The sequence below is a fragment of the Pistacia vera genome, unplaced genomic scaffold (genome assembly GCF_008641045.1).
Source record: "Pistacia vera cultivar Batoury unplaced genomic scaffold, PisVer_v2 Contig317, whole genome shotgun sequence".
In the NCBI taxonomy this organism is placed as follows: Eukaryota; Viridiplantae; Streptophyta; class Magnoliopsida; order Sapindales; family Anacardiaceae; genus Pistacia; species Pistacia vera.
Window position 1 is genome coordinate 457,862 of NW_022196132.1, and position 23,476 is coordinate 481,337.

The window sequence follows — 23,476 nt, forward strand, 5'->3', positions numbered from 1 at the left end:
ATAGTATATATCCAAGAGTCTCTATCGAATTAAAATTATTGATTCCCTAAACCAATAAAATTAAGTTTTGCATTTCAGTATTTGAAACATTCATTTACTTTATTAGTATTAGTCTTTTCTCAACATCATGCAGAGACTTCACAATTTGTAGCACTTGTTCTCTCTCATGATTTCACACACAACCAACTGAAGAAATTTTCAATTAACTAAAAAGCTGAAAAGTGGTCCTTCTGAGATTTGCAACGTGATGCTTTTGAGACTTTTTCATAGAGAATAAGAAATTTCCCCTTCACTATCGTACTCGGATTATGTTTTCTTCCTATCTCTTTCTCTCATTAATTTCCAAATGATACTCTTCCATATTCTATTATATGTTTGCTGTCTTCACCACGTTTATGGAAGAAAAAAGAAAACAGATTGACGTTTATTTGTAGCACAATTCAACTGAAATGAATTCACAACCGCACAATTACAAGTAATTAATGGCATATCACAATCACAGACCACTGACAATAATCATTCATGGGTTAACAGTGCTTTATTAATTAAAACATTGTGGCATGCATCATATTTTTCTGTTCTTTCAACTATGCATATAGTTTATGAGAACAGGTTGGATCTTGGATAGCTAATCTTCAAAAAAAAAAAAAAAAAAAGGAAAAAAGCTAAAATCAAATCAATATCCCCTCCCTATATTCTGTTTCAAACTAGTAAATTAATATATCAGCATCATTAAAGAAAGAATTATTGTTCTGTGGCGGCCACCCTCTTATCCTTATGTTGATCATGGATGACGTGGATGATGCTTTGGTGACTTTGTTGGCCGTGGTGGTGGAGGTGGAGGTGGTGATGGAAGAGGAGGAGGAGGTGGACTTGCTGAGCAACCAGTTGCAGCACAATCAATAGGAAAGGAATAGAATGACTTACATTCCTCAATTGTTCGCTGGTTTGGCCTATCAATAATGCAATTCTTCTGGTCATCTTTATCCTGTAACTTGAAGCATGCTGGTGAGGCGCCATAGAAGTAATTATAAGAGTATGTGAAATTTTCCAACTGGGGCAATAAGCAAATGCTCTCTGGAATATAACCAGATAGCTTATTATGAGCTACATTTAGCTGCTTCAATTTCTTCATTTCTCCTATGGATTCTGGTAGCGACCCAACCAAGTTGTTAAAGCTGACATCAAAGACTGTCACTTCTTTGAACGCCCCCAAATCTTGTTGCAAACAACCCGTCAAACTCATATTTATGAGAATGATTTCATGAAGGGTCCCTGCCATTTTTGTCAAACTCGACGGTATGCAACCGTTTAAGTTATTGTTTGCCAAGACAAGCACTGATACATTAGAGTTCCCAAGATTCTGTGGTAAAGATGATTGAAAGTTGTTATTGTTGATGAACAATGCATCAAGTGTTAAATCAAAAATGGCTGAGGGGATAACACCACTGAATTGATTATACCTGATGTCGAGAAACTTGAGTGAAGGTAAAGAAAGAACAACAGAAGGAAACTGACCACTGAAGTTATTGTTGCTAATATCAAGCTCGTAAAGAAGTTTCAACTTTTTGAAGGTTTCAGGTACACTACCGCAAAAACGATTTGAGTTTATGTGGAAGACAGCAAGGTCTGTGAGGAGGCCTAGCTCGTCTGGCAAGTAACCGGATATGTTCCCGTGGTTTAAGTCTATTCCGGCGACTGTTACGGTGAGATTGTCATCTGGGGCTGGTGCACAGTAAACGCCGGTGTAATTGCACACATGAGGACCAAACCAGTCTGTGGTGAAGCTGTTGGGGTCAGAAGTGATGGCATGTTTCCAAGCTTTGAGGGCAAAGAAAGCCAAATAGAGTCTAGGATTTGGTGTGGGAAGAGTAGTAGGGGCTACAGCCTGCTGAGATGATTTAGAGAAGAGGAAAATGATAGTGAGAAAGCCCCAAAGGGCTAGACTGAGACAAGGGTTCTTCATTCTGAAGAAAGTTATGCCATCACTGATGTTTAAAATGTGACTAAAATGGTTGATTAAGGAGATAATCATCAAGATATATATATAGAATTGACACAACTCTTAACAAGATTGGAGGGTGTAAATAACCAGTAATTTAAAAAGCATAAAGTATTTAAAACCTTGACTATAACATCATCATTATTTGTTTGTCAATATAAGTGGATTATAGTGAGGTTTTAACCTTCATTTTGACTTCTTTAATAAGAACTTAAGTAGTATTATTACATGTCCTAAGTATATTTTTAGGTGGGTTTTCATTTTGTTGCGTAAATGAAAATGTACCGGCATGGTAGGCAGGGCAGAGATGGGTAAATATGATAGCAAGTTGTAATCAACAAAAAAAAATTAGGCTTTCAACTTCTTGGAAGGGGGACATATAGTTGGCTGTTGGAGGGAAACTGGTGTGTTATCTCAACAAAAACGCGGGGTAATGTACTTTTTTTTTTCTTTTTTTGGCTTTAATCCCTTGAGTTAACTATTAAATTATAAGATGAGACTGCAAAATGGGGCTATTTACCAAATGGGTGGCACTGGCAGGACAAGTTCTCAGATCAAGTCTAGTAACAAAGGCTACTGAAATGGTATACTTGATTGATTGATTTCTTGCAGTTCTGGAATTTCTATGGGACCAAGTTCCAGATGTGAAAGGTTTTATACATATAAAATGGAAACCTTGTATCAGAAGTAAATTTTTGTTAGCCATAATTTGATGTTTATCAGTTTGACAGTGAAATTGAATGTCACATTTCTTGTCAGTGTATCAAATTTAATCAGTTTGTTAAGCAATTGCCTTCTACGGAGCTTGGTCATTTTACAAGGAATTTGTAATCTAGTTCCTGGCTGGATGGATTTACACAAGGCTGCTTACCATATAAGATTATGAATGGGTATAAAATCTTGGTGGTTGGAAATCCCAGAAAAAACAATTAAAAAATTAAAATGCTAGTCACCACTCAAACAGTATCTTGAACATTAATCAATTATATGGACATTGACATAACATTCTGCCCACATTTACTGAGTAAATGTTGTTAAACATATCAAGAAACCATAAATTATGTTAGCAGAAATAGAGCAAGATAAGATCAATGAAGAGTTGAAAGGAGGGACTCAAAAGTCAAAACTACTGGTAATTTTCAATGTTGAAATCACATTTGTTATATCACCGCCATGGTGTGAAACAGGAATGAGACACTGGATTTTCTCCAGGTTGAAGAATTTTGATTATCACACGGTAGAGCAGGTGGGTTTAAAGAGTTGGCAAGACTTTTAGTTGTCTCGGTCCATTGAGGCTGCCACAACTAAAATTCATTTCCACGGATTTTTTTTTTCTTCCATTTTTCTTGTGGTGTGAATACAGATTTTAGTTTAATGCAACCTGCAGGCCACAACTTCAGATAGAGAGAGAGATTGTTTATTAAAAGTCAAATAACATAAAGTGTTGGTTGCATGCATGCCACACATGCTTGAAATAGAAAATATGGAAATTTTATGGAGCAAGAAAGCATATTAAATATGCAAAAAAAAAAAAAAAAAAAAGAGAAAGAGCAATCTGAAGTCAAGCACCACGAGTTTGGTTGATGAAATAAAAATTACCTAAAATAATAGAGACAGAAATCGTCAATGGTAAGTAAGATCCATTAAAAATTCCTAAGAAAGCTAGAGCCAAATCATGGTGTCATAAGTTACAACATCAAATCAGCAAGCAGATTTCTTGGAATTCTGTAAGAAAAAGCCAATGAATTCAAGCAATGAGAATGATCTGTCTGACGTCCCATGCAAGTTTGTTGATGGAACGTACAAAACATACATCATGAGGTCATAATGCATTTTTTTTTAATGACCGAGAGTGTTCGAACCAGCTTACCTCATCTCAATTAATCATTTTGAACCCTGAACAACACTAGCATACAAATTCCTGGCCACCCCTATTAGAATTATGGGAATTCGAACTCAAAAACCATGTATACTCTGCTCTTTTACCATCTGCTACACAAATTTAAAATTTTTGCGTAATGGTTTCTAGAATGAAGTGTCCCTGAAGTCAATATACCTAACTCGAGAATAAATCACCGTCTTCAGAACTGTTCAAAACCAGAAGCATAGACCACGCACACCAGCTGAAAAAGAAATATATTCTTTAGATTGCATCTAAAAAGACACTAAAATAAAAGGACATTTTAATTGATTGGTTAGAGATATTACTGTCTAACGCGTAGATTTGGTAGTTAACACAGAGTTTTGTTTAATTAAGTGCTAACCAGGTCTTGCTAATTGGAGTGGTTGGAAAGAAGAGAAGAAGATTTAATATTTTGTTACCACTTTGTGTTGAAGGGGTACTATCTCTTGTGATTTTTTTTTTTTTTTTTTTTTTTTTTTTTTTTATGGTGGTTTTAACTTTTTACCAAGTCAATTTAGAGCACAACCTTAATGCTTACTCTTTCTTCTAGAAAATGAGTAATCTAAATTTATAATTTAATGACAATAAGTCCACCAACCAAGTTTTAATGTCAAGCAATCTAAAGACCTTTTATAATAATATCTAAAAGTTTGGTTCAGGATTTCTTCACATACTCCCTTTGATTACCAATAATTCGAGGCGGCTTCAAGGTGATCCTTTAGTCACAACAAGGGATCCTTCAAAAAGCAGCAAACTCAACTAAAGTTTCATCATAGAATTTCAAACATAAACAAAAGTCTTCATTATTGTCATAATAAGATCAAAACAGAACAAATTCAAGTTGTATAGTTGTATTGAAACTCCTGTACTGTCATCAAACCATTTGAGTTTCACTCTAGAAATTCGACAGTTTGGAACTCCACAGGTAAAGCTGCATGCCCATCTCTTATGGACATTAAGTCACTGAAATCCCCATCCAAATAAGCTCTCATAAAAGCAACAATAATTCCTGCAGTAAACATTCTCATGGGTTCCCTGGACTTGCCATTCTTACAAAGACAATATGTAGCTTTCCCTCGGATTCCCTTGGTATCATCATCTAACATATCAAGATGACCATAGTCCTTAACCACAAAATGACAAGCCGGTTTTTGACATTCATTGAAAAAGTCTTCATGGTTAACTCCCTTAGGAGCACAAGGAGGGAATAGTGGATTTCTTTTTACTTCACCTAAGCCTGAACCAATCACCATCACCGCCATATCAAGATCAAAGGAATGAGGAACATATGTCAACACCGGTGGAGGAGTTTGTTTCCCTTTGTCCATTCCATCGACTGGGTCCACACCTATTAAGGCCAAAAATTTTAAAGTGGTGGACGCTTTCATAAGAGCAAGAGCAAAGGCAGTTTTGCCTCCACGACTATGACCAGCAAGGCCTAGCTTGCTTAGATTTGCCTTAACATTGGGTGGAAGCAGACCATGGAGTCCTTCTGATAACCAATTTGTTGTTGCAGCTGCAGATTTAATCTCACCAGTTGCATCTGCTCCGGCCACATCGTATAACTGTTGATTGCAAAGAACAAAATACACCATAAGCCAAATGGGATATAGCTTTACTTTTCAATATCTCCTCTTTTAGCACATTTCTCTAATTTGGCCTGGACTGCCATACATGATTATCAAATTTATGTATCATTGAAACAAGTAATTCGTTTTTCATGTTTAGTTTTTCCTTCTCATAAATATTTGACTACTTTAGCTAACAACAAACTAAAAACAGAACAATGCATTGTGTGCACTGATCATCAGTTTTCCTGATATCTGAATGCTAAACACCAAATAATTTCACTGATAGTACCACTCTTATTGCCTAAAATAACAAAGAGAATCATATGCACTGTGGATCTTCGTGAACAAAAATAATTAAATAGGTACTGAAGTATTTTGATAAGGAAATGGAACCTTTAGTTCATGCACACAGTAATAGTATCAGGGTGGGTCAGCCGTCGACACATTAACAAACTTGGTATCAACAATAAACAAGACAATTGAGATGGTGTACGAATTGAAATTATTTGCTTAGTTCAAATAGACTGTGTCTTCTTGATGTAAAAAGTTCAGCTCCCATGATTTTAAATAATGGATTGAATTTTATCTCTTCTAGCTACTTTGACACGCTCTTCTCCTTTCTGGGGCTAAATTTCTCACAGGCAAACAAAGACCAGAACCAACTAACCCTGTATTACAGTTTATTAATTTAATTAATTAAATATTAAAATATGAAACTTCCACTTTCCAACCCAATTTTTTTTTGGTGAATAGGCTTTCACACTATTAACTTAGAAGTGATCCCAAAAGTTCAAATTCATCCAGAAGAAGCTCTAAAAAATTATGAACTTCCCTCTACACAATGAACCACTTTAAATTAGAATATCAATAGCAATATGAGCATTTCTATAAGTAAAACTATAAGTACAAACTTTTTCAGAATCAGCAACGATAAATAGTCATGCAACAATAAGCAAAAGTATGGCAAAAAAAGTGACAGTTATGCAATCTAAATATGACATTAAAAAAGTTTACCTGAGGAGCAATGACAATGAAGCCATGAGAAGCAACATGTTGGATAAGCTGAGAGTAGAAGGAGTTGTACAGAAGATAGCCATGAAGAAATAAAAGAAGTGGGAAGTCTCCAGCATCAGTGGGCGTAGCAATCAAAAGCGGCTTTGGTGGTGGAACAGGTGTTGATGTACAATTTGTGTTGCAAGTTCCAGCAGGTTCAAATCTATGAAGAGTGGTTGCGTATTTTCCAATCTCAAAAACATTTGTTGAAGAAGACGACATGATTCTCTTAAGCTCTCCACCACTGAAGCCTGAACTGAGTTTCAGTTGCTGGTTTCTCTAAACACTGACTTGATGTCTCTACTAGTATAAGTTCCTTTTGTGGTGTTTACAGTCATAGCGTTGCTAAGAAGACAAGTGGCTTAGATTTATCGGATATGTTTACATTAACTTTACCAAAAACAAAATTAGTGTATTCATGTTTTTCCGTTTCTGGTTTATTTACTAAATCAATTCTATAAACTTTCTAAATTCTAATTTTTTTTTTCAAAACCTTTTATCTTTGCTTATTTCCATTAAATTATTAATAATTTTGTGTTAAATTATTTGATTCAGCATATTCAGTTCTTACTTATTATATTATTTGCAAAATCATGGCAATAAATGTTCTTTCCAATCTTGGTTTGGTTTATTTTTATGGTTTTCATAACTATTTCTAAATCATAAGTTTTTAGAAAATTAGAGAAGTTAAAACAGATTATGAAATTAGAGAAATTGAAAAGGATTAGGAAAAAGTTTTAATTTTGGAAACCCACCAATGGGTAGTCTAACGGTATGGGTGAAACCAAAGGGGTTGCAAAGGGATAGAACCCACAATCTCATGTTCGATTCTCTACTGGACGGAAATGTAGTATCTTTGCCCATGATCTACCTAAGGGGCTATATAGCGGGATAATTTCCCCTTAGGATTAGTCGGGATGTGCGTAAACTGGTCTGAATATCTTAATTATTAAAAAAAAAAAGTTAAAATTTGGAATAAATTAAAATTTAATTGATTTTAGGACTTATTGGGACTTAAGTAAGACCACGCTTTTTTTATTTTTGTTATGGGCCTGAAAAGATTTGTCTACATTCTAATTATAGGTTGACCATGGAAAAATGAAGAAATTCCATTTATGTACTTATCATATTTAACTGATGAATTAGGAAATGAATATTGGTTTTCTTAATAAGATACTTTTTTGTAATATTTATTTTACATTTTAATTTGTTTTCTTTTCGTTTTATTTATATTTTAGGAAGATTATTATTATGTTTTATTTATTTACTCTAAGTCTACTTCATATATTTTGATGTTTGTCTCATTTACTTTGTCAAACTAAGCGTTATCATATTTTCTGTCCCACATCAAATAAAAAAAAAAATTTTAATTTAAGTTAAAAGTTATTGTTAAAATTTACATTAAGAAGTTTAATCGTAATATAATAAAAAAGGAAATATAAATTCAGTACTAATTAGTGAACAAACGAACCAAAAGAATGATAAGGTCTCAATCACCCTTGGGTGGACGAGTGGCTAAATAAGGATTCTTAGGGTATTATCCAAGAGGTTTTGAGTTTGATTTACTTCGGTTGTTAATAGGGGTGGCCACTGGAGATTTATTTGACCCTTAATTTTAAGATATTGAAAATTAGTTGAAGTGTATGTAAGTTAACTTGAACACCAAAGTCACAAAACAAAAGAAAATTATGTGAAATGATGAGGTCTTGTTGGTATCACGAAACTTCCATGCACCAACATATAAAACTAACACATCCCTAAACCCAAGATCAGAAATTTTGAGAAAGAAGAAAACACTGTTCTGAGTGTCCTTCCACTTCAATAAATATCAATAAACTTTATACTGTAATCTCATTCCAAATGAAGGAAATTAGGGGTCAGACCCTGACCCACTACTTTGGGTTGGGCTGGGCATGTAGGGACTGCATCCCATGATTCAATAAATATCAATCAACTTTATACTGTAATTTCATTATAGTCACCCTTTTTATAGATTAATGCAACCAATGAAAATTAAAAGAGTTTCTCTGATTTTGGACTGAGAAGACAAAATTCAAATGACTTTTTCTTCTTTCTTCTTTTAGAAGGGAGTCATAATTAGCCTGACGGAGTGATTCGATAGAGACTCTTAGATACGTACTCATATATAAAGATGTGAATTCAATTGAATCCATTCAACTTTTTAAAAAGAGCAAAAAAGTCCTTATGTTTTACAAAATTTACAATTTTGATCACACTTAAATTAATATTGAACTCGCCGAACTTTGAAAAAAAAAATCATAAAAAGCTTTATATTTTATAATATTTACAATTTTAACTTTACTTAAATTCATATTAACCCCACCAAATTTTCTTGTAAATTTACTAACTTAAATGTTTTGAACCCACTCACTAAATTTTCTGGCTACGTCCTTGGGGACTCTTGAATGTATTACTGAAAAAGTCATGAGTTCAAGTCCCTCCTTGGTTACTAATAAGGGTAACTATTAGAGTTCTTACTCGGTCGGTAATTTCGAAGACCCAAAGAATTAGTTGAGGTGTGTCATATTTGTAAACTGGTCTGAACACCTCTAATCATAAGAAAAAACAGAGTCTTTGATATTTTGCAGGGAACTTTGTTTTTTCTTAATCATTAAAAACATACATATATTGTAATGTTTATAAAAGTTAAGATTTGAGACCCCTCTGGTAGTAGTTTTGGGAGATTTCTGTAAAATAAAGGTGTTTACAAAAGAGAAAAATGGTGTCTTTTGATTTTAAAGGAAACGTTTAAGGGAGGTACACAAAATTTGTCTTTGTAAACTTTATGAATAATACTATACTTATGTTCTATAAAAAATCTTTTCTACAATGTGATGTGTGATGAATTAATATAAAAATCAATTTAATACATATAGATTAAATGATAATAAATTATATGACGTCATTTTGTATGATCCTATATAGTCGGGTGCCCCTCCACGTTCAAAACTTTTATACCCCACAACGAGTGGACGACGTGATTCTAATTTTTAATTCAATCAGTAACGGTAAGGCACTGACTCCATACTCTGCAATACTATAAACATATACAAAGGAGAAAGGCCACGTCACTCATCACTTCTTAATATTTAGAGTAATGCCACCTCACTTTGTAGCAAATTAAGATTTGTTTGTAAATATAGTATTATTATTATATTTAACACATTGTTTCTTTTTCCAGAGAACACCATTTCTGTGTAAATGGATAGAAGCAGTACTTGATGTGGCTATATTTAATAATTTTATGTTAAATTATTTGATTCAGCATATTCAGTTCTTGCATATTATATTATTTGCAAAATCATGGCAATAAGTGTTCTTTCCAATCTTTGTTTGGTTTATTTTTATGGGTTTTCATAACTATTTATAAATCATAAGTTTTTGGAAAATAAGAGAAGTTAAAACAGATTATGAAATTAGAGAAATTGAAAAGGATTACGAAAAAAGTTTAATTTTGAAACCCACCCATGGTTAGCCCAACAATAAGGACGAAACCAAAAGGGTTGCAAATAGGTAGAGCTCACAGTCTTATGTTCGATTCCCTACTGGACAGAAAAATAATATATTTGCCCATGATCTACTTGGGGGGTCATACAATGAGATAGTTCCCCCTTAGGATTAGTCAAAGTGTGCATAAGCTGATGGGATATCTTAATTATTTTAAAAAAAAAAAAAAAAAGTTAAAATTTGGCATAAATTAAAATTTAATTGATTTTAGGACTTATTGGGACTTAAGTAAGACCACGCTTTTTTTATTTTTGTTATGGGCCTGAAAAGATTTGTCTACATTCTAATTATAGGTTGACCATGGCTAAATGCACGGCCGTTTTGTTTGAAGAACATGTTTTGAAGTTTGTAGCCCAAACTTAGCACTACTTCTACCTCAAAAACAGAAGGCATTTACTAAGAGTAGAGGATAATGATTTAATGTTCACTATGGTCCAATATATTTCTATACATGAATACAAAATTAATATTAAATTTTATATTGTATTAATAAAAATAAATAAATAAAAGAAAATTAAGAAATTCCATTTATGTACTTATCATATTTAATTTATGAATTAGGAAATGAATATCGGTTTTCTTAATAAGATACTTTTTTTTAATAGTTATTTTACATTTTAATTTGTTTTCTTTTCGTTTTATTTATATTTTAGGAAGAATGTTTTTATGTTTTATTTATTTACTCTAACTCTACTTCATATATTTTGATGTTTGTCTTATTTACTTTGTCAAACTAAGCGTTATCCTATTTTCTATCCCACATCAAACCAAAAAAGAAAAAAAGAAAAAAATTTGATTTTTTATTTAAGTTAAAAGTTCTTGTTAAAATTTAAATTTGAAGTTTAATTGTAATGTAATAAAAAAGAAAATATAAATTCAGTATTGGTTAGTGAACAAACTGTGAAACTTACGTTCACCAACGTTACTTATCTAACGTTGATAATTGATTTTCATTAAATACAAGTCAGTTTTAAAGATTAATGATCCACATTTGTTGCTTCAGTTTTCCAAAAGTTTTTGTTTAGCCGTTGATTGGGATTTTTGGCAGCCATTAAGCAATGTCATTAAGAGCTTGATGGAAGTTTGACTATATATAATGTTTTGGTCCCTAAGCTCAAGTACTCAACTAAAACAAAATACACCATCAATATTAAAGTGTCTTGAGAGCTTAGAAGAGCCAAAATACAGCTTTGTGAGTTTGTTTTAATGACCGGAGGTAATCTTTGATTCTTGGTTTAAAGTCTAAGAACTTTGTATTTTTTGTTTAGATTGCAGATAAGTTGCTTACACAAACAAACCAAAGGAATAGTGAGGCCTCAATCACCCTTTGGTGGTTGAGTAAGGACTCTTGGGGTATTACCTAACAGGTATTGAGTTCGATTTACTTCGGTTGCTAATAGGAGTAACCACTGAGGTTTATCTAACCCTTAACTTTAAGATCTAAAAAATTAGTTGAAGTGCATGTAAGTTAGTCTGAACACTTTGATCACAAAAGAAATAAAAATGATGAGGTCTCGTTGGTACCACGAAACTTCCATGCACCCAAGGGTGGCCCACCATCAATTTTTTTTTTTAAATGTTAATATATATAATTTATATATTTTGACCCATCCTAATAAAAATATTAATGAACATAAGTATTAATATATAATTAATTTTCACTTTGGCTCATCCTAATACAAATTTATGAATCCGCCGCTGCATGCACCAACATATAAAACTAACACATCCAAGATCAGAAATTTTGAGAAAGAAGAAAACACTTTTCTGAGTGTCCTTCCACTTCAATAAATATCAATAAACTTTATACTGTAATCTCATTCCAAACGAAGGAAATTATTATTTAAGAATTTTTGAATATATTATTTAAGAGATCTTGAGTTTAAGTCTCTCTTTGATTACTAATAGGATAACTATTAGAGCTTTTATTCAGTCGATAATTTCAGGGCTTTGAGAGATCAATTAAGATGTGTGTAAACTGGTCTGGATACCCCGATCATAAAAAAAAGAGTCTTTGATATTTTTAGGGGATTTTTGTTTTCTCTTAATAATTAAAAATAATAATAATAAAAATACAAAACTTGTAATGTTTATAAAAATTAAGATTTGAGATCCCTTCATAATAGTTTTGGGAGATTTTTGTAAAAATATTGTTTACAAAAGAGAAAAAAAGTGTCTTTTGATTTTAAAGGAAACGTTAAGGGAGACACACAAAATTTGCCTTATAAATTTCATAAATAATACTACTCTTATAAAAACTTTATACTATAAAATTGATGTGTCCATTGGATGAATTAATAGTAAAATTAATTTAATAAATTCATATTAAATGATAATAAGTTATACGACGTCATTTTGTACGATCCTAACTAGCCGGGTGTTCCTCCACGTTCAAAACTTTTATACTCCACGACGATTACGAGTAGACGACGTGATTCTAATTCAATCGGTAACGGTAAGGTACTGTGACAGACTCGATACTCTGCAATACTGTAAGGTGTAACACAGGACACAGGAGAAAGGCCCCGTCACTTATCACTCCTTAATATTTGACACACTATTTCTTGTTCGAGTGAACAGTGAACACCATTTCTGTGAAAACTGATAGAAGCAGTACTTGATGTTGCTATGTACCAACGAAGAACCCAAAAACTATGTTAAAGGAAACCCGGGCTTAGGTCTTCTCATTTTTATTTCTCATCAAACACTCTCTTTTTATCTCAGCTTTCTTCAAAGGTGAGTCTTTTATACCTTCTTCCTTGTATCAATACCAAGTTTCCCCTTTTACAGAATGCGTATATCATACGGGCCTTTGTAAGTTTAATTGAGTGTTTCTTTGAAGAAAGTAAGTATCTGTTTTTAGAGTGAAATAGATCGTTTCTCATTTTGTTCTGGGGTTTAATGGAATGCTTTTGCTGCAATCTAGTTGATAACTTAGATTTTTTTTTTTTTTTTTTTTTTTTCTACTGAGTTTTGATTAATCATTAAAACAATGTGTTTCTGACATTGGGTTAATAATTGGTTGCGGCACTCTTGAATATTGGATTATTGTTATATTGATTGTATCAAGGGCATTTTGGGTTTGGTTGTGAAGTTTGTTTATTAAAGTTTCATTGCATGTGATATTTTTCTTGTATGCGTCACAGCCCTCAAAGGTTCTGATGTATAGCTTTGTGTTTGGTTGTATGTATATTTAGCATACTGATTGTTTGTGGTTAAAATTCACAGGTTGTTCATTTCACTTTCTGTTCATTGATGGGTACTGTTATTGACAAGTGGGATGATGAATGCTCTGTCATTGAGGATAAAGGAGAAATAGCGTTTATTGATTATGAAGATGATAGATCGGTGTGTAGTTACAATCCCGATGAAGAGGGTTCTTTTGTGATTTCTGTTCCATTCCCTTTTGTAGAGGGGAAACCTCAATCGGTGATCGTAGGGGAAACTGCTGTAGATTCAATCACCTTAAAAAACAACAGTGGTGAGCCTGTGGATCTATGGACTAAAATTTATGCCTCAAACCCTGAGGATACTTTCACATTTTCTTTGATGAAGCCTCCATCTGGAAAGTCAGAAGTAGATATCAGCCAAGGTTTTCTGGAATCTTTTAAGTTAGAAGACAGAATGGTTCAGCCTGATGAGACTTTAACTATCTGGTTGTCTTGCAAGCCAAATGGAATCGGCCTGCACACTACAATTGTGCATTTTGATATAGGGGGGGATAGGATAGAGCGAGTGATTTTTCTCTTGGCTGAAGACAAAATCTCGCAGTCTTTGGCTTCAAATAAACCATATTCAAGAGGTACAAGAAAAAAACATTTTGATGTGGATACATATGTTGTCGGTTCGCGTCCTGCAAGAGTGACTGGCCAAGTTTCTTTCCAGAATAGGCTTCCCAAATATGCCATTCCAAAGAATATGAGAGAACTCATTGAGAGCAAGCAGATCCCAGATGTTATTCAAGAAGGTCTAACAAGAGACAATTATTGTTCTTACTTCGAAACATTAGTGATCATGGAAGAAATACAACTGGAGGTATATATAAATAATTAAAACTATATATATATGTATATATATAAGAAACCATCGTCTAACTTTTGATGTATTTGACAATTTTTTTACTGCAGGTAGAAATGAGGTCTCATCACATGGAGAATGTTGCTATGAGGAAGAGAGGACAATTTTTGACTCTTGAGGTCCCAGGGCTCGCTGAGAGAAGGCCATCACTTGTTCATGGAGATTTTATTTTTGTCAAGCTTGCTAATGACAATGGAGGAGATAAGACTTCTCCTTATCAGGTCTGTCTCTGATTATGGAAAACATTTATTTCGCTAATTCTTAAAGTATTTCAACCCTAGAATTTACCTAGTGAAAAGAAAAAAAAAAAATTTACATCACCAAAGATGTGTTTGGTAGGCACATTGCCTAAACTTGAGTAGTTCCATTGACCATCCAAGTTATCGACATAAAAAATAAAGATGCAGTCTGTTTGTAGCTATGTAATGTACTGTATTTTCCCCTCATACCTGCATGCTCTTATGTGTTATATGGGTTCATGGTTTATAATACTCCAACCTTGTCCACTAATGTGATGTTGCACAGGGTTTCATCCACCGCGTTGAGGCCGATGAGGTGTATTTGAAGTTTGCCCAAGATTTTCACTTGCTCCATAGAGATGTGAATCTTTACAATGTACAGTTCACTTACAATCGAGTCAACATGAGAAGGTTATATCAAGCCATTGATGCTGCACAAGGGTTAGACATGGAGTTCCTTTTTCCATCTGAGTCCTCTGAAAAAAGACTTATTGAATTAACTCCACTGGTACCTATTTCCTGTAATCTTAACGAGGAGCAAATGTGTTCAATCGAGAAGATCCTTGGCTGCAAAGGAGCTCCTCCTTATCTGATTCATGGACCTCCTGGTACAGGTAAGACTATGACACTTGTGGAAGCAATTCTCCAGCTCTACAGAACTCGAGAGAATTCTCGGATTCTTGTCTGTGCGTCTTCAAATAGTGCTGCGGATCACATACTAGAGAAACTCCTCAGTGAGAAGACTGTTGAAGTTCAAGAGAATGAGGTATTCCGGCTCAATGCAACTTCTCGCTCATATGAGGATGTCAAGCCTCATCATATCCGCTTTTGCTTCTTTAATGAGTGTGTCTTTAAGTGTCCTCCAGTCAATGCCCTCACTCGCTACAGGATCATCATATCAACTTATATGAGTGCTTCTCTTCTTTATGCTGAAGGTATTAACTCTGGCCACTTCTCTCATATTTTCTTGGATGAGGCTGGCCAAGCTTCAGAGCCAGAAAGCATGATACCTATGTCTATCCTCTGCAAAAAGGAGACTGTTGTTGTTCTTGCTGGAGACCCTATGCAGTTAGGTCCAGTATTATATTCAAGAGATGCAGAGACTTATGGATTGGGGAAATCATACTTGGAAAGGCTGTTTGAATCTGCATTTTATTATACAGGAGATGAAAATTATGTAACAAAGTTGGTTAGAAACTACCGATGTCATCCCGAAATTTTGTATCTTCCTTCAAAGCTGTTCTATGAAGAGGAATTGATTGCATGTAAAGACGACACAAGTTCCTTTGCAATGTCGGTGAACTTTCTTCCTAACAAGGAATTCCCTATTCTTTTCTATGGTATTCAAGGCTGTGATGAGAGAGAAGGCAGCAATCCATCGTGGTTCAATCGGATTGAAGTAAGCAAAGTTGTAGAGGTCATCAAGAGATTGACAGCAAGTGGGAATTTGAGTGAGGAAGATATAGGGGTCATAACACCATATAGACAGCAGGTACTCAAACTAAAGAAAACCCTAGAAAGTTTAGATATGCCTGATATCAAGGTTGGCAGTGTTGAACAGTTCCAAGGACAAGAAAGGCAAGTCATTATTATTTCTACTGTCCGATCAACAATCAAACACAATGACTTTGACAGAAGACACTGTTTAGGATTTCTGAGCAATCCAAGAAGGTTTAATGTGGCTGTTACCCGTGCAATATCTTTGCTTGTTGTGATCGGGAATCCACACATTGTTAGCAAGGTATTCCTTTTCGCTTACATGTAATCTTTCTATGTTAAGGAAATTGGAAAACTCTCCTGTGATTATATTATTCTCTCCAAAGACTGCATCTAAATTAGATAATTTTCTATTTGCATGTACGTGCACAACTATATGATCATTCCTTAGTTAAGTGTTGTCAAAGGGTTGCACGTGTAGTGTGTAGATTTCAACTTTTACCTTTTTAGGAACTTCTGCACTTTATTAAATGTCAAGATGGGAACATTCATTTCCTAGTTGCACCTAATGGTCAATGTACCTGTTCAAAAGACATAGGCAAACACCAAAAATTTGCATCAGTGAGATGTTAATACTTTTTATAATAGATTCAAGAGTCCACTTTTGATGTTTTGAGGCATCAAGGTTTTTGAACTGAGAGCTCAAAGGAAAAAAAAAAAAAAAAAAAAGTAAGAAGTATGAGAAAGGGAAAGAGGAGTTTGACAAAGGACATGGCGCCTCATATGGTGTTTACTGGATGTCTCACCATGAGTTTTCCATGTATTTGCAGTTGTTTTGGAAAAAAAAGGCTCAGTTGCAAGTTGTTTACTTTTTTATTCCCTCCACTTTTCAGTTTGGAATTTTGTTTTCATAAGTTCTGCATGTTCTAAGCCTTCATATTAATTTATTTATATACAAATTATATATGTGTGTAGTCAAATTTTGATAGTATCTGATTGAGCTTTATTCTTGTATGACATGATCATAACTGTGTTTGTCATTTCTATCAATTAATAGTAGCCTTGTGTTCGTCGTAAGTTTTGTCACCTGCCACCAGTTCTTGAGTCTTTCCAGCATTTCCTAATTCCTGCCTTTGAGTTTCAAAATGACTCTTGCACTTTATACTCCCAGTGCATTCACTAGTCATCCTTGTTTTGTAATAAGAAATCAAATTGTTAAAGGAACCCATGGAACACTGAGAAGAGAGCCGATGTCTCAAAACTTTTTGTACTGGAATCAGAGTCAGTTGAATTCTCATGCCTACATTTCCAAAGGTTTAGTTATTTACATCACTAATGCTGAAGTTTTTTCACGTTGGGCAGGATGAATACTGGAATAAGCTTTTATGGCGTTGTGCAGACAACAATTCTTACCAGGGTTGTGCACTTCCTGAGAGGCAGGGGTATCCAGATGAAGATCCGGCGGAAGGGGGTTTTTTAAACCGTCATGAAGAAGAACTTGTACAGAATTTTGAACAGGGTGACTGGATTGGAGAATCATCTCAGATAGAATTTGTTAAACCTGTCAAAGATGAAGATGAGTGGTCTGATGGGTGGCGGTAAATATATTTACCCAGCTCCGTGAACTAAAAGTGTCTTTTGTTTTGCAACTTGTTTTTCATCATCAGACGAAAGTTACTCCATATCAGAGAAATTTTTTGTTAATCTTTTTGGGACAGACAATAGAGTGTGTCAGAGAATTGAATTTTGTAAAGCTTTATGTCTGAGTTTGGAGTTACACGCCATTAGAAAGGTTTGNTGGGTGGCGGTAAATTTATTTACCCAGCTCTGTGAACTAAAAGTGTCTTTTGTTTTGAAACTTATTTTTCATCATCAGACGAAAGTTGCTCCATATCAGAGAAATTTTTTGTTAATCTTTTTGGGACAGACAATAGAGTGTGTCAGAGAATTGAATTTTGTAAAGCTTTATGTCTGAGTTTGGAGTTACACGCCATTAGAAAGGTTTGATCAAGCTTTAACGTGCAATATATAAGTTTCACTTATATTTGACTTGAACAATTTAGCGTGCAATGATGCGAGACAATTATAGACATAAAACCAAAACTTACTAGGTTTTGAATTTGAATATTGCTCCAATAAGGATAGAACGCTTTGCTTCTACCAACAAAGTTAAAACTGTTTGTGCCGTCTCACTTAAGATGGAGGTTGCTATCAGAACCACACATTTATGCCTAAAAAATAGGTGACTTATTTTCTTCATATACTTGGTGCAGGCAATTACATATTTGTTTAATCGTTGAAAGTGAGAACATCTAAATGAGTAGTATTCTGTATATGATGCCTGTAACACTATGTGTGAATGAAGACAAGAAGGGAAATCAGTAATCCCGGTAGAAACCAACTATTGCTTTTGAAAATCTTTGTAGTTGCTATAGAACCTCTGGATACTATTACGGATGAGTTTGGAGTTGTAGGTGAACTCGTCGTTGGAGCAGAGGTATTATCATGTCCTGCAAAATTGTGATGTTCAGTAACAGGCCATAGTTCCACTTGCTTTAAACAGTTTTAGTCATGGGTTAAATCTCCAACATGCATTATACAACTCAATCTTGCAATAATTTGATGATATGTAGGTTTAACCATATTATAAGACAAAATTGCATCCATCGCAATGACATAGCAATTACTTCATAACGATATATGATTTGCTATGGACCAACAAAGTAGTTCAAGTGGAATGTGCAATTGATACTTGCAAGAGCTGCAAGGATGTGTTATCTTTAGGGATCATCAATTTGTCAACAGGAATAACGATTTGTTTCTTTTGTGCATGTATTTTTAAATGATGATAATAAAAATTAAAGAAAATACTGAGTTCATTGTGGTTTCTTACCTGGATCAAAAGGTTTTGGGATCTCTGGTCCTGTTGCACCGTGGAAAGGAGGTAAAGGCAAATGTGGTAGCTGCCATTAGTATTAAGAATTTTGAATATTATTTAAGAGATCTGAGGTTAGTCTCTCTTTGATTACTAATAGGATAACTATTAGAGCTTTTATTCAGTCGATAATTTCAGGGCTTTGAGAGATCAATTAAGATGTGTGTAAACTGGTCTGGATACCCCGATCATAAAAAAAGAGTCTTTGATTTTTAGGGGATTTTTGTTTCTCTTAATAATTAAAAATATAATAATAAAAAACAAAACTGTAATGTTTATAAAAATTAAGATTTGAGATCCCTTCATAATAGTTTTGGGAGATTTTTGTAAAAATATTGTTTACAAAAGAAAAAAAGTGTCTTTTGTTTTAAAGGAAACGTTAAGGGAGACACACAAAATTTGCCTTATAAATTTCATAAATAATACTACTCTTATAAAAACTTTATACTATAAAATTGATGTGTCCATTGGATGATTAATAGTAAAATTAATTTAATAAATTCATATAAATGATAATAAGTTATACGACGTCATTTTGTACGATCCCAATTCCAACTAGCCGGGTGTTCCTCCACGTTCAAAAATTTTATACTCCACGACGATTACGAGTAGACGACGTGATTCTAATTCAATCGGTACGGTAGGTACTGGACAGACTCGATACTCTGCAATACTGTAAAGTGAACACAGGACACAGGAGAAAGGCCCCGTCACTTATCACTCCTTAATATTGACACACTATTTCTTGTTCGAGTGAACAGTGAACACCATTTCTGTGAAAACTGATAGAAGCAGTACTTGATGTTGCTATGTACCAACGAAGAACCCAAAAACTATGTTAAAGGAAACCCGGGTTAGGTCTTCTCATTTTATTTCCATCAAACACTCTCTTTTATCTAGCTTCTTCAAAGGTGAGTTTTTATACCTTCTTCCTCGTATCAATACCAAGTTTCCCTTTACAGAATGCGTATATCATACGGGCCTTTGTAAGTTTAATTGAGTGTGTTCTTTGAAGAAGTAAGTATCTGTTTTTAGAGTGAAATAGATCGTTTCTCATTATGTTCTGGGGTTTAATGGATGCTTTTGCTGCAATCGTTGATAACTTGATTTTTTTTTTTTTTTTTTTTTTTTCTCTACTGAGTTTTGATTAATCATTAAACAATGTGTTTCTGACATTGGGTTAATAATTGGTTGCGGCACTCTTGAATATTGGATTATTGTTATATTGATTGTATCAAGGGCATTTGGGTTTGGTTGTGAAGTTTGTTTATTAAAGTTTCATTGCATGTGAATTTTTCTTGATTTGTCACAGCTCTCAAAGGTTCTGATGTATAGCTTTGTGTTTGGTTGTATGTATTTAGCATTGATTGTTTGTGGTTAAATTCACAGGTACGTGTTCATTTCACTTTCTGTTCATTGATGGGTACTGTATTGACAAGTGGATGATGAATGCTCTGTCATTGAGGATAAAGGAGAAATAGGGTTTATTGATATGAAGATGATAGATCGGTGGTAGTTACAATCCCGGAAGAGGGTTCTTTTGTGATTTCTGTTCCATTCCCTTTTGTAGGGGGAAACCTCAATCGGTGATCGTAGGGGAAACGTGCAGATTCAATCACCTTAAAAAAACAACAGTGGTGAGCCTGTGGATCTATGGACTAAATTTATGCCTCAAACCCTGAGGATACTTTCACAATTTCTTGATGAAGCCTCCATCTGGAAAGTCAGAAGTAGATATCAGCCAAGGTTTCTGGAATCTTTTAAGTTAAGACAGAATGGTTCAGCCTGATGGACTTTAACTATCTGGTTGTCTTGCAAGCCAATGGAATCGGCCTGCACACTACAATTGTGCATTTTGATATAGGGGGGATAGATGAGCGATGTGATTTTTCCTTGGCTGAAGACAAAATCTCGCAGTCTTTGGCTTCAAATAAACCATATTCAAGAGTACAAGAAAAAAACATTTTGATGTGGATACATATGTTGTCGGTTCGCGTCCTGCAAGAGTGACTGGCCAAGTTTCTTTCCAGAATAGGCTTCCCAAATATGCCATTCCAAAGAATATGAGAGAACTCATTGAGAGAAGCAGATCCCAGATGTTATTCAAGAAGGTCTAACAAGAGACAATTACTGTTCTTACTTCGAAACTTAGTGATCATGGAAGAAAACAACTGGAGGTATATATAAATAATTAAAACTATATATATATGTATTATATAGAAACCATCGTCTAACTTTTGATGTATTGACAATTTTTTTACTGCAGGTAGAAATGAGGTCTCATCACATGGAGAATGTTGCTATGAGGAAGAGAGGACAATTTTGACTCTTGAGGTCCCAGGGCTCGTGAGAGAAGGCCATCACTTGTTCATGGAGATTTTATTTTTGTCAAGCTTGCTAATGACAATGGAGGGATAAGACATCTCCTTATCAGGTCTGTCTCTGATTATGGAAAACATTTATTTCGCTATTCTTAAAGTATTTCAACCCTAGAATTACCTAGTGAAAAGAAAAAAAAAAAATTTACATCACCAAAGATGTGTTTGGTAGGCACATTACCTAAACTTGAGTAGTTCCATTGACCATCCAAGTCATCGTCATAAAAATAAAGATGCAGTCTGTTTGTAGCTATGTAATGTACTGTACTTTCCCTCCTACCTGCATGCTCTTATGTGTTATATGGGTTCATGGTTATAATACTCCAACCGTCCACTAATGTGATGTTGCACAGGGTTTCATCACCGCGTTGAGGCTGATGAAGTGTATTTGAAGTTTTCCCAAGATTTCACTTGCTCCATAGAGATGTGATCTTTACAATGTACAGTTCACTTACAATCGAGTCAACATGAGAAGGTATATCAAGCCATGATGCTGCACAGGGTTAGACATGGAGTCCTTTTTCCATCTGAGTCCTCTGAAAAAAGACATTGAATTAACTCCACTGGTACCTATTTCCTGTAATCTTAACGAGGAGCAAATGTGTTCAATCGAGAAGATCCTTGCTGCAAAGGAGCTCCTCCTTATCTGATTCATGGACCTCCTGGTACAGGTAAGATAGTGACACTTGTGGAAGCAATTCTCCAGCTTAAGAAAATCGAGGAATTCTCGGATTCTGTCTGTGCGTCTTCAAATAGTGCTGCGGATCACATAACTAGAGAAACTCCTCAGTGAGAAGACTGTTGAAGTTCAAGAGAAGAGGTATTCCGGCTCAATGAACTTCGCTCATATGAGGATGTCAAGCCTCATCATATCCGCTTTGCTTCTTTAATGAGTGTGTCTTTAAGTGTCCTCCAGTCAATGCCCTCACTCGCTACAGGATCATCATATCAACTTATATGAGTGCTTCTCTCTTTATGCTGAAGGTATTAACTCTGGCCACTCTCTCATATTTTCTTGGATGAGGCTGGCCAAGCTTCAGAGCCAGAAAGCATGAACCTATGTCTATCCTCTGCAAAAAGGAGACGTTGTTGTTCTTGCTGGAGACCCTATGCGTTAGGTCCAGTAATATATTAAGAGATGCAGAGACTTATGGATTGGGGAAATCATACTTGGAAAGGCTGTTTGAATCTGCATTTTATTTAACAGGAGAGAAAATTATGTAACAAAGTGGTTAGAAACTACCGATGTCATCCCGAAATTTTGTATCTTCTTCAAAGCTGTTCTATGAAGAGGAATTGATTGCATGTAAAGACGACACAAGTTCCTTTGCAATGTCGGTGAACTTTCTTAACAAGGAATTCCCTATTCTTTTCTATGGTATTCAAGGCTGTGATGAGAGAGAAGGCAGCAATCCATCGTGGTTAATCGGATTGAAGTAAGCAAAGTTGTAGAGGTCATCGAGAGATTGACAGCAAGTGGGAATTTGAGTGAGGAAGATATAGGGGTCATAACACCATATAGACAGCAGGTACTCAAACTAAAGAAAACCTAGAAAGTTTAGATATGCCTGATATCAGGTTGGCAGTGTTGACAGTTCCAAGGACAAGAAAGGCAAGTCATTATTATTTCTACTGTCCGATCAACAATCAAACACAATGACTTTGACAGAAGACACGTTTAGGATTTCTGAGCAATCCAAGAAGGTTTAATGTGGCTGTTACCCGTGCAATATCTTTGCTTGTGTGATCGGGAATCCACACATTGTTAGCAAGGTATTCCTTTTCGCTTACATGTAATCTTCTATGTTTAGGAAATGGAAAACTCTCCTGATGATATATTATTCTCTCCAAAGACTGCATCTAAATTAGATAATTTTCTATTTGCATGTACGTGCACAACTATATGATCATTCCTTAGTTAAGTGTTGTCAAAGGGTTGCATATGGGCCTGAAAAGATTTGTCTACATTCTAATTATAGGTTGACCATGGCTAAATGCACGGCCGTTTTGTTTGAAGAACATGTTTTGAAGTTTGTAGCCCAAACTTAGCACTACTTCTACCTCAAAAACAGAAGGCATTTACTAAGAGTAGAGGATAATGATTTAATGTTCACTATGGTCCAATATGTTTCTATACATAAACACAAAATTAATATTAAATTTTATGTTGTATTAATAAAAATAAATAAATAAAAGAAAATTAAGAAATTCCATTTATGTACTTATCATATTTAATTTATGAATTAGGAAATGAATATCGGTTTTCTTAATAAGATACTTTTTTGTAATATTTATTTACATTTTAATTTGTTTTCTTTTCGTTTTATTTATATTTTAGGAAGAATGTTTTTAT

The 23,476-nt window shown here is 34.4% G+C and overlaps 3 protein-coding genes, 1 long non-coding RNA gene and 1 pseudogene across 4 annotated transcripts; 2 read left to right on the top strand and 3 right to left on the bottom strand.

The window, feature by feature from the left end:
* Positions 1-453: 453 nt before the first annotated feature.
* Positions 454-2,026, bottom strand: LOC116136636 (leucine-rich repeat extensin-like protein 6). Its single transcript, XM_031422307.1, has one exon. The coding sequence runs from the start codon at positions 1,964-1,966 to the stop codon at positions 785-787; it is 1,182 nt and encodes a 393-aa protein (XP_031278167.1). The 5' UTR covers positions 1,967-2,026; the 3' UTR covers positions 454-784.
* A 2,657-nt stretch (positions 2,027-4,683) lies between these two features.
* On the bottom strand, positions 4,684-6,839 carry LOC116136638 (chlorophyllase-2, chloroplastic). The gene is made up of 2 exons (XM_031422309.1): positions 6,491-6,839; positions 4,684-5,470 (listed from the first exon to the last, which is right to left on the bottom strand). Exons 1-2 carry the CDS (start codon positions 6,749-6,751, stop codon positions 4,796-4,798), a joined length of 936 nt encoding a protein of 311 aa, XP_031278169.1. The 5' UTR covers positions 6,752-6,839; the 3' UTR covers positions 4,684-4,795.
* A 5,783-nt stretch (positions 6,840-12,622) lies between these two features.
* On the top strand, positions 12,623-17,834 carry LOC116136522 (probable RNA helicase SDE3). The gene is made up of 6 exons (XM_031422215.1): positions 12,623-12,797; positions 13,286-14,092; positions 14,185-14,355; positions 14,660-16,114; positions 17,173-17,602; positions 17,812-17,834. Exons 2-5 carry the CDS (start codon positions 13,313-13,315, stop codon positions 17,410-17,412), a joined length of 2,646 nt encoding a protein of 881 aa, XP_031278075.1. The 5' UTR covers positions 12,623-12,797; positions 13,286-13,312; the 3' UTR covers positions 17,413-17,602; positions 17,812-17,834.
* Positions 17,835-17,902: 68 nt separating this feature from the next.
* On the bottom strand, positions 17,903-18,785 carry LOC116136523. Its single transcript, XR_004129046.1, has 2 exons — positions 18,704-18,785; positions 17,903-18,320 (listed from the first exon to the last, which is right to left on the bottom strand). It is a non-coding gene; the product is annotated as an uncharacterized LOC116136523 (long non-coding RNA).
* A 795-nt stretch (positions 18,786-19,580) lies between these two features.
* On the top strand, positions 19,581-21,527 carry LOC116136543 (annotated as a pseudogene).
* Positions 21,528-23,476: the final 1,949 nt, after the last annotated feature.